General features: G+C 42.6%; 1 protein-coding gene across 1 annotated transcript in view; it reads left to right on the top strand.

Annotated features, from left to right (window-relative positions):
• LOC146861860 (zinc finger protein 10-like) overlaps positions 1–12134 on the top strand; it is a 173277-nt gene that overhangs the window by 111062 nt on the left and 50081 nt on the right. Inside the window, exons 5-6 of the mRNA XM_085641025.1 lie at positions 4191–4292; positions 8755–8865. Of these exons, the coding sequence (XP_085497151.1) occupies positions 4191–4292; positions 8755–8865 (213 nt within the window). The remainder of the gene's footprint in view (positions 1–4190; positions 4293–8754; positions 8866–12134) is intronic.

Raw genomic sequence — 12134 nt, 5'->3', positions numbered from 1 at the left:
AAAATACTGACATGAAACTTGATATTCTTCTTAAAACATTTTCTACACATTTGGGTTGTGAATTAGTGTTCATAGAGAGAAATCACTTTAGTAAATTGCATTCTCAATTTACTTAAGAATTGTAACTATCCATCTTAGCAGATCCCCACTGAACTCTAGCAGCATCCTACTGAAGCTACGCGTGGACTAGACCACGCTGCACCTGCATGGACCCATGAGCTTATGTAGGCCCTAGATGGAGGTCCTTCGGGTACCCACAGAGCTGCAATAGGCAGCTCTCTGTGTCACAGGGCACCAGCTTAGCTTCTACAGAGACCGCGCTGATACCCTTCTGGCACACAGCTGAGCTTTTTTGAGGCATTCAACGGTGTCCCTATCTGAAATGGTGCAGGCCCCACTGAGCTCCCACAAGCACTCAGCTAACATTATGCAAGCGCCCTTTGAGGCCCTTGTAGAACGCACCTAGGATTTGGTGGGTATCCCATTAACTTCAAAACACGGACCTCGCACAAGGCCTCATTACGAGTTGCCTGGATTTTTCGATTGGGCCAGTAACCATGTTACCACTCCTTTGGGAATTACGAAGCCTGTGCAAACACTGCGGAACTGCAGCAGCCGAGACCTCTGAAATTCCTCTACTATGGAATTTACCCAACTCTCGGTATTAACTATGCACCTACACCAAGGCACTCGTCAAGACAGTGCTACTGCAGACCCTTTGGCACAAAACAGACGCTGATCCAGGTGAGCACCTTCAAAAGCCCAAGTGAGCTTCTGGAGGAGCACAGGTGAGCCCCTCCAGGAATCCAACGAGGACCTGTAGGCACCACAATGACCTCCTGCAGACTTCAGCTTTGACTGCGCCGTCTTTCACCCATGCACAGCTTCCCCAAAGCGAGGTCACAGTTTTTCTTTCAACGGCCATTTGTAAACGGTGTTTCTCCTTCTAGTGAACAAACGGCTGGTCGTTGTTACTAGTTTCCTTTTGTGCCACGCCTCCACAAGCTCTTCCTGGGGATTTCTGTCTTCTGAAGACGCTTTCATCATCTCCAGGCGCCTCCCACAAGGCTTTATGGACTGGGCAGAGAGAGATCCAAGTGTCCCATGTAGGGGAATCAGGGTCTTAAGCCAAAACACACGGCTGGGTAGTGCAGATCCTTCTCTGCGCTATAGTGGGCCAGCTTCAGTTCTTTCTGCACAGCTCCCGACGGCCTCTTTCATAGGCAGTCTTTTCTTTGTACAAGTAAATGTCAAGCATTCCTTCTCAGTAGTCAGTGGGCTTCTTCGCTCAAAGTGATTTCTTGGCAGGATGCAAACTTTCCAGGTTCCCGTTCCTTAACTTGGAAAGGAAGATTGCCAATCGGTGACCCCAGCCACGGAGCTCCGACATCTTTCCCGAGGTCTGCTCGTATGGGACTGATGGCACAATGACTGGGGGTTTCTGCCCCCTACTTACACCAAGTTTGAAATGGGAAATTGTGTATCCCGCGGTTCTTGCTCTTGGTTCGGTTTCAGGCAGTTGCTAATCTTTGCATATTGCTCCCCATGTGGTGCTTTGGTGACCACTGCAAGGAGGGGTGGGGGTTAGAGCTACCCATCAGGGATACAAAAAACAAATGGAAATAGATGCTGTATATCTAGCCAGTATACAGACTTCCTGCGCAGCAAGTCTGCATACCAGCCAGATATACAGCATCTATTTTAGTTACGCACCCTATGTGTGCACAAGCAGGGGAAACCTTTGCTGCTGCACCAGAATGATTGTAACAATTGTTGATTGGGACTCACAGCAGTTTATTTTGGAGTGCTCTTAGGAAATTATAACCTTTTGACAGACCCAAAACAAAGACACAAAATAGGTACAGGTTTCTTTACTCAGTTGCCGCCCAACCAGCTGGGGATAAAACATCTAAGAAAGGAGGGAGCAGGAAGGGCGCAAGGACTATCCCTACACTTCAGAGGACCCATCTGTCTCTCGTCCTGCCGAACCATGGGTCTCGTCCATTTCAGAGAACCCCAGGAATGATATTGGGGAGCCATGCGTGCATGGTACTGGCTAGCATGCTCCCTCTAATCCCTCTAACTTGCAGTTTAGGTACCACTTAGACTCAGGAGTTCCAAAATGGACTACTAGGCTGTAACACTCGAACATAGCAGATGCGCCCAGGCTCATCCGACTAAATATATATAGATTAAGCATACATGCAACATTCATGTCCAAATGGATGGACAAAGGACCGAGTTGAAGGGGATTGGCAGACAGAAGAGAAATCAGCAGACAACCCTCTTAGTGAAGGCAACAGATAAAAATGCTGGTCCTTCTGTCTGTTTGCCACAGTCCAATGAATTGACAGTAGTCATACTCAGTGAAGGGGGCTGCTGACTATGTGTCCCTCCATACCACAGAGGCCAGCTCTCGGTTCCATTCTGTGTCACAGTGGGCACTCGGACCTCATTACGATGTGAGTTGGAAAGCTTTCCGACTCACATCATAGGTTTCACTTTTGACTGCCGCATTACAATGCCAAAAGACACACAGTTGATGGACGGAATGCAAAAAAAATCAAACTATTCACCCCCAGTCAAGAGATCTGGGTTAAATCCATCATTCTTTCGCTCACCATGCCACCCCAGTTTAGACCTGGCCATATGCAAATCAGTCTTGACCCCGTGCCTCATGGGAACAGTCCAGCCCGAACTGCCAAGCCAGATCCTCCCTGGACCGGAAACAAGCATCCTAGGACCGGTTTCGGGGTTTCACCCCTCTTCAGCCAGGATAGCTTGAATCCAATGGCACAGTGAGCCCGAGACCCACGTCTGGGCATACCCGGCGCACTTAGGGTGAGAAAGCAAAAGACACACAGTTGATGGACGGAATGCAGAACAAATCAAAACATTCACCCCCATTCAAGATATCTGGGTTAAATCCATCATTCTTTTGCTCACCATGCCACCCCAGTTTAGACCTGGCCATATGCAAATCAGTCTTGACCCTGTGCCTCATGGGAACAGTCCAGCCCGAACTGCCTTCATTTGTAACCTCCCATGAGGACTGGCCCTTTTACTTCTGTTGTTACACGGCATGTCTTATTTAGTCTGTTAGCACTATTTTTTTTAATGAGTTTCTCCTACTGCAGGCAGGACATGCTTTATGGTAACATTCAGTACACTATGTGCGCTTTCACTTTCCAAGTAGCTCGGGATAATGGCGGCTTCTTCATTGAAATGAAATAGAACTCGCATTTTCACGAGTTTGAGCTATTGGCATTGTGAATGACAACGCATTTTATTTATGTGTTAATTATCAAAACAGATAAATAAAAGGCATAGTCATTTACAATGCCAGTAGCTTAAACTCTCGCAAATGCGAGACCTATTGCATTGCAAATGCTTGTTTAAGGGCAGGCAGTGGTCCGTATGACTACTGCCGGCTCTTAAAAATGTTTTTGCATACATTCACAAAGGGTAATGGGGACCTCTTCCCATTTGCGACAGGCTTACCACCTAATTGAAGTAGGTGGTAACTGCAATATTTTGCGATTGCATTTGCGGTTGCAAGACAATCATACATATCAGTGTGACTTGCTATTAGGGAGGGATGCCCTTGGTACGCCCCTTCCCAATAGGAACTCACAAACCCTATTTTGCAAGTCAGTAATAGGTTACATACTACAACCCTTATTAACGGTTGCAAATGGCCCGATTTTCCGTTTGCGACAGCTAAAAATGGTCTCACATCTGGCCCCTTACTGCTTATGGGACTCCCAGGTACCTGCATACTTGCTGAATAAAGAAACAGACATTCTGCCTTACTGTGCCCTGCTTCTTTTTAATGAGTAAGGTCTGTGCAATATTGTTGTAGTAATCACTGCTGAGACCTTGGCCAAAGGTATTAACGGTCGCCTTTTTATAAATGAATGTGGCATGCAAACGTCTTTGCCCTGCAGGACTGCAAACATTTTACATCTGCCACGCTAGTAATCCGCCCAGACCATCAGTGGTGGCTTTTCCAGTTCCTTTCTCCACTTGAATCCAGGATAAATAGAGGTATAAAGGTGTCAGGCTCGTTCTTCATTCTGCTTAATATCTGGTCTTTGCAGTGACGTTGCCATCATAGTTCCAAAACAATGTAACACATGAATAGTTATGATTTTAAATGCTACATAGTGATTTTTGTTTTTGTCTAGCAGGATTTCCCTCCGTAAACGCGGACAATCTATTGAGGGTGGGAGAAGAGAAGAGGAACTGTCATTTGCCAGAAGGAATAGGACGCAGCACGAGTCCGAATTTGGGTGAGTTAGAAATGCCTCTTAAAGTTGCATTGCTGAGACTTTCAATTCATTGCTCTTTCTCAGCAGAGAAATGTTGCTCATGCTCTTGAATTTTTAGGTTTATAAGCATTTACAGTAAATGTCTCAAGACCAGAGAAGGATAGAGGCATGGAAGTAGCCAGGAAATTAAATAACCTCCCCACACTTTGAACTGTATCCCAAATTGCACAGAGCGAGTGTCTGAGGCATATAATATGGTACATGATTGGGGTTGTTGCTCCCAGCTAATTCTGCAAATGAAGTGACCAAATTGTGTATTTTATACTTCAATTCTCAAAGGTAGAGGCTTTCTCGGTAGTTCTGTACGGGCATTTATGAACAAATAACATTTATCATGGACTGGTTACTGAGGCCATCCATTTATTTTTCTCTCTGTCCATTCCTTTTGTACTCTCTTTCCCTTTGTTCCCCCACCGCACTGCTAGGCATACTTCTGAGTGTCTATTTCCATGGTATTTATGAGTTTCTGTTTGGTCTCCAATCAAAATATTAATCCATACATTCAAATGGTATTTTGTTGCATAGAGGTACCGAGTGGCAACCATCCCCCACTCATCTGCTTAAGTGGGGAATTCATGACACCCCTGGATTAAGAAGACACAATTTGTCCCACACCATCGGAATTGCTTTGCCTCAAATTCAGAAATTGAGTGAGGCGTTCAGATATCGTCTGTTCTTGAGAGTGCATCTTGCAGTGTTTCTTGGGTTTATAAAAAGGTGGCGTGAACATAGAAGTTTGCACAGAGCATTCATTAGCAAGTTAGCAGCTCGATTCCGCCTATCCACCCCAAGCAACAGATCTGACATTTCAACAAGAATTGTACAGAATACCTTTCAAACGAAACATGCTCGCAAGTCTTCTTTGCAGCCAGGCAATGCTTTCTGGACCAGTCAGGCTGAAGAGCTTTAGGGGTCAACCACCCGGAACCCATCTGAACTTAGGGAAACATTCCGCCGTGAGACCTTCCCCGGTGATATGTGCGCTTAACAAGAACTTTTGACATTTGACATTCCAGTTAGCATGAGAGCTATCAAAATGGCAGCAAAAACCTCAGGTGAGCAGGCAGTTTTCAATGGTTCTTTACCCCAAGCTTGGCATCAGAACTCATAAAGACTTCATGAACACAGAGATTACATTTTACAATTGACAATGGCTGTGGTCCATACATGCACATTAGTGTTCACAATTCACAGTATCTAAATATAAATTCTTAATAACAAAGGTACCTATTTACTGTTTCATCCTCTAATCCCAAAATACTGGTAGCATGTCCAAACTCCCTTTCTCCCTGACCACTTGCAACAAGTCAGACATTAGAACTACAATCCTACAGAATGGCTTTCTAGCTAAAGCAACAGGAAGTAGTGTGCACACAGCCTGCAGCAGTGCCTCTGGTGGTGGGGCAGTGCTTTCTCGAGTTGTCAAAGGAGGCTTGGAGTCTGGCCAAATGAAGAACCCATATTGAAGAAGCAATGGATCACCCGGGACTAATTTAAAGGAGTATTATTTGTAGTGCATAGCAGATTACACAACACAGTGCCAATATCTGATCAGAAACAAGGTATTAACCTCTCCTTATGTAGATAGGATTTGAACACACTGCAAAAGATCATGGTAAGAAGCTATTTTCACATATATAAGATAAATAAACCATGCTTTGTGTTCCTGTGTTTACTCAAGATAGATAACAATAAAAGCGACTCAAAATGTGTATAAACATAAAAATAAGCAAACAAAAAAAACACACACAATTTATGACCTGTGTATCAAATGTAAATATTTTTCCACAGCATGATTTTTATTTAGTGTGAAGGAACATACTTGTTGTTATGTCAACATTATCATGCCTTTGTTTATAAATTATAAGGTATTCTTTGGGATTGAACTAATTTTGCAATCTGTAACAAATCAGTTCTAAGAGAATTAATACATTTGTATTATCAACTAGAGTGGTCAGTAAGTGCGTAGTATCTGAGCTACTTACGTGGTAGGTAAGGTAATAATTCCTGAAAAGATCCTTCGTCAGTCCTCCGTAAATGACACGGTGCTGAAGTGCCAACAGCCAGCGAAAAAGATAACTATTTACAGGCCGTGCATCAAGCTGTAAAATGAGAAATGTAGAGAAATGTTTTAGATACATTTGAGCAGGGTGCCCATATTATTTGGTGCTAGCTAGAGCAATACTTATAGTATCACTGGTATGAGCAGGATCTGTTAATGGTAAAAGACCAATTACAATGTTTGCTGATCAGCCCAACAAAAATTCTGAAGTCTTTGTGAATGTAATGTGGATATTGCACTTACTCAATGGTGCAAATAGGGTTGTAATCTCAATAATTGTGAGCTATCAGGGCTCTGATCAGCATTTGAACATGAAAATTAGCATTTGTAATCTGAATTGGTGGGTAGGAAGCTCACTATAAAAGAAGGTTCCCACTGTTGTCCAAAAACAATTAAATGGAGTGTGTATCAGGGCAAACACAAGGAGATGATGGACGGAACGCTGAAACTTTTGAGACACTCTCCCCCAGTCACTATTATATCTGGGTTGAATCCATCATCGTTCTTTAGCTCACTTTGTCACCCCAGTTCAGACCCAGGCATATGCAAATCAGTCTTGACCTTGTTCCTCATGGGAACAGTCCAGCCCGAACTGTCAAGCCAGGTCTTCCCTGGACCATAAACAAGCATCCTAGGACCGGTTTCGGGGTAACACCCCTTATCAGCCAGGCTAGCTTGAATCCAGTGACAAAGTGAGCAAGGGACACATGTCTGGGCATACCGTGCAAACTTAGGGTGAACAAAGCAAACACAAGGAGATGTTTGCTGTGTGTATCAGGACCACTGCTCCAAGCTCTCATGTAGAGTGAGACCAGTTGCCTTCACTAATGAATGGGTAGTCAAGCAATGTTGCCTCCAAGAGTATCAACATCCGCAGGACAGACCGTCACTGTCGGACGCAAAGCGATTTACAAGCATGCAGCATCATCTAACCATTTAAAAATGGCTGATGATCAAAATAGACCAAACTCGCAAAATGAGGTCAAATGGATAAAAATGTGGCACTCTATGGGCAAAATAATAGTGCCTCTGCTCGAAGCATCTGATAACTTGAGGCCTGATTATGATGGCTGTCGGTCAGACCGCTATCACATGGGGTAGGAGACCGTCCGACAATGAGTCAGCAGTTGCACCTGCCCAATTTAGAGAACGCCGCCAGAACAGCAGTCGGAAAGTGCTTTTTACTGCTGCGGCCCAGGTAAGGGACGAAAAGGAAGTGCCAGTTACCAAAAATGACTGTTGGTTGGACCCCACCTGCGACCACAGCTCAAATTAAGCACTGATGATACCTCTCTGGCAAAACTTTTAGTGGCTGCTGATTTGTAGGTTAATTTGTTCAGTTTATTATTAACAGTTTGGGTTTTGTTATATTTATTAAATACGTTGCAGTATCCTGTCATTAGTCATCCATTGCTGTGGATAAACACTGTTTGATTTAGAGGCTAGATCATTAGTTTTATTTCCATCATTTGAGGTATAGATTGGATTCTCTACTTATATAGAACTAACATACCTGGCAGAATGTTTTGTACTTACTCTGTTAAAATATTCGACAGTCCTGAAGTGCTTATTAAACTGTGAGGGAATGCAGTCTCCCTATTCCACCACCACAACTGTAATATTGTGTTAAGATAGTTGCTGAAAAGACATTCATATAGGAATATATGGCAGAGGTTTGTAAGGCACATGAGTATAAAAAGAACCTCAAATTTGAATGAATTTTCAGTATATGACCAGAGACTTAAATAGGTTTTTGTGTGCTGCTGTTCCTGCTACAAATGTGAGGGGGGACAAGGTCATGAGAAAGGTAAATAAGATGTTGAGGTATAAAAACTGTGCAGACGTTGGTGGATGCTAAGCCAAGACTTTATCCCGACGGGCTTAAGCTTGAGACAACAGTGAAAACTGAAAGGGCAATTGATTAAACAATTGTGTGGCATAGAAGGGCAAAAATAGCATTGTCAGAGACCTTGGATCAAATTAATACATTGAATTATAGATCTATGTGTCGATATTTGTCTTGAATTCAAGACCAGAAGCTCATCCCTGGTATGTTTTGAAAAATGAAGGTGTGGTGTTTATTAATGTCACAAAAGTTGCAATTTCTCCCATGGTAAATCTCAAACATAGAATTTGTATATGATTTATGGATGTAGGATTTGTTTGACATTTTTAAGCTATTAGTAAGTAGCTGGACACACAAAATCATCTCTTGCTTTGGGACTCACGTGTTTGTTCACCTTTAATAGCTCCATGTTGTGGTTGTACAGAAAAATGACTGTGTTTAGCAATAACAAACAATTAAGCATATTCTGTTAATATACCAACATTTCTTACTCTTGTTTGTTTCGTCTCATGCAGGCCACGAGGATGCCTTGCCAATTATTCAATATTGCATTAAAGAAGAGGCAGAAACGTACCCAATGCTGCATCGGGAAACTTGGAAAACTCAAAACATGAATTCTCCAGTAGGTGAGTAAGTCCTTGTTTTCATCTAAACATCATAGGAATATGACACCTAACTTACTGTTCCGTAAATCCAAACATGGTGATTTGCTCCTAATTCCAGACAAGCTATTTGAATTTCACTTCTCTTGTTGTTGGTTTCTGATGGGCCCTACCATAGTTTATCATCTAGTTGCTCCTCAGAATTGTGCTTTGATAGATTCTGTAATGGATTATGTCCATGAACAGAAGTGAAAGTACTCACGTCCTGCTGATGCGGTACTGCTTCTCTTCAAATGTTAGTATTCTAACATTTTCAGAGAGCAAAAAAAACTGTTCTTTGTCATAGAATAAAACAATAGAATCAACATTTGTTCCAATGAAGTATTTTGCCCAGAACACTACACTTCTTCAATATATATGTCCCATAACTGTTCATGCACACTCCCTTTTTAGATCTCGGCTAGACAACGCTTGAGTATGTTGTCTATACTTTGTGGGCTTCAGCTCACCCATAGTCTTCCCATTTGCTGGCTCCATCGCCGCACTCATATTCTTTTTCCCCTTTTGTCCATGGCATGCACTTATTATGCCTCTTCCTGGGTCTAGCCCTCCCAGAGAGCAGGGACCAATTACACCATCACTCCACTGCATTTATTTGTTTAGATATTTCAGGAACTACTTTTTTCTTAGTCAAACAGCACCTAACACAAGCATACATGTTTTCACTGGCTCATCTTGTCACATTTGCTGTGTATTCAAAGACTGAGGTCCAAATCCTGCTTCAATTCTCCCACCACCCCCTTCCTCATCGCAGCTTGTTGACGCTGTATGTGTCTTGTTTGTTGGCTGCCTTGCCTCCGAGATTAAACACAAGCTTATTATTGGTTGGGAAAATACTTTACAGTTGCTCATTGCCTGTAGGATCTCGGAAAGTGCACGTGCCCCAGTGGGGCTGTGTATGGCGGCTGCATGTCCTGCCCTCTGTCAGTAGGCGTCAATAGTAACAATAACACAGATATACTGATTTTGAAAGGGGTGTGTAACTCTGCTCATCCATATCAGTGAGCCGGTGCGTTCTTGGCAGCCAGACGTTTCCCATGTCCCGGTTGCATAGGATTGGTGGTAGTATGTCGACTCTTCCCTAAGGATAGATTGTATTATATATAATTGGGCGTGTTGTTCTTGTTTTTAAGATATACTACTTTGATCACTGGATTTGTTTACATTTGTGTACCTTTTATGAGAACACCGAGCACATTATTCACTACACACCCACCACAGTGACAGAACAATTTGTGAAGGTTCATAGTTACAGACCTGTAAATTGTTATAGATCTGCAGTTTTTGCAAGTCATACTAGGTGGATGCTACATCTGTGGACAGATCCTGGGAGTTATAGCATCACTACGCAGGGTTAGCAAACTGCAGTCACTAACAGAGCAGGAACTGTATCCAAGTACAGAAAGACAAAATAATAATGAGGACTAATTCCCAATTCCTAGCAAAGGTAGTATCACGCTTCTGTGTCACCCAAGCAATACTCCTCCCAAGGTACTTCCAACACCTTAAGTCGCAAGCAGAACATGCCCTACACACACTGAAAGTCAGAAGGTCTGTGATGTGCGACTTACAGGAAAACAAATTGATAAGGAGAACCCCCAGTTCTTTGTCTCTTTTACCCCACCAACTAAGGGATCACCAATGACAATGCAACCATAGTAAGTTGGAAAGTGCAGATAATACAAAGGTGCCACACCTTAGCAGTAGTGAAACTAGGGAGAAGACCAAGGGCTACTACATGAGGAAGAAAGGTACAACACTGGCCTTCTTAGCTAATGTCTCAATCAACAACATATACATGGCTACCTTATGGTCCTCAGTACACACCTTTACTAAACATTACTGTGTCAACATCCAAGCAAGCAAAGATGCATAGGTGGGACAGAGAGTACTCTAACACCTATTTGCAAATATGAACGTGTTTAAAGTGTCTCTATCCAACCTCCTGTAAGACAAGAGAATACTGCCCCACAATCAATGCACAGCATGTGAATCCAGAAAGATTTACGATGCAGAATAAAATGGTTACAATGTAGCTTCCTGAGCGTACATCTGACATCCTCGGAAAGAGATACAGCACCAAATGTTCAATAACAATACTCACTTACAAAAGAAATAAGCATTTGAAAGTTTAAGCTATTGTCGTTACAAATAGTAATGCAACACCAATAGCTCAAACTTTCAGTAATCTGAAACCAATTGCATTGCAAATGCTTGTTCATTTAAGCTGTGCCTCATTTTATATATGTAGTTACCTGAAGGTGAAAGACAGAAGGAAACTACAATATTTTGTCTTTTTAGCCTTGCCTTTGACCCTGCCCCCTAACACACCCGCCCCCTTTGTGAACAGCATTACAGTTCCCATAAAAAAAATGTATACACTTCAACTACTGGTTTAGAGGTAGAAGTGTCACCTGCTGTACCATTTACATCTTGACAAAACTGGTGAGCTTTAGGCTAAATTAAATAAGGCTCAAACAATGGTAATATCTGTGATGCAGTGAAAACGAAACCGTGGGATTCAGCTCAAGAAGTGCTCGTTCATGGCAAGCTTCAAACCGAGACGGCAATTGAAACTATTGTCTACCACAAAAAACAATATAGTCAGTAATATAGTCAGTAAGCGGATTTTCCTGGACATGAGGACCAGGGCTGTGGTTAGTACTATAGAACAATGCATAAGAATCACAAATTGGTCATTTTTGCTCTGAAAAATCAGTTGTTTATAAGCACAGCAATGATGACGATCAAAGTATTTTCATAAGATCGTACACTTTCTGTAGCAGCAAGCTGCCTGTGCTATGTTGTATGTATTGATTAGCTAACCTGACAAATTCTTCATTTATTTTCTAAAGCAATCAAACATTTTTAACAGTGCTTTACAAATCGCTGCTTATTACTATGGGATCATGGTTAACAAAACCCGGAAGCTTCTCTAGCCCATAAGAAGAATCATTTGGAAACGAACAGGAGTAAGAATCTTAGCAAGATTCTCATCAATGCATTTGCTAACTGTCTGAAAAACAAAGTACAGAAAAAAGAAATTTGAGTTATGAGCTTTAATTTGCTAAGGGTCTCGGGAGAATACCTGTGTCTCAATCCACTTGACGCCTTCTGGAGAATGCTCCACTCCCCCGTAGAAATGCACTGAAACATGTACTCTGGACGGGCTTTTTCCCAAGGATTGCTGTAACGCAACCAGCCGTCAGCCTCTTTGTCCTAATAAAAGAGCA

The sequence above is a fragment of the Triturus cristatus genome, chromosome 2_2 (assembly GCF_964204655.1).
Source record: "Triturus cristatus chromosome 2_2, aTriCri1.1, whole genome shotgun sequence".
In the NCBI taxonomy this organism is placed as follows: Eukaryota; Metazoa; Chordata; class Amphibia; order Caudata; family Salamandridae; genus Triturus; species Triturus cristatus.
Note: the sequence above shows the minus strand (reverse complement) of the source record. Positions and strands in the feature narration are given on the sequence as shown.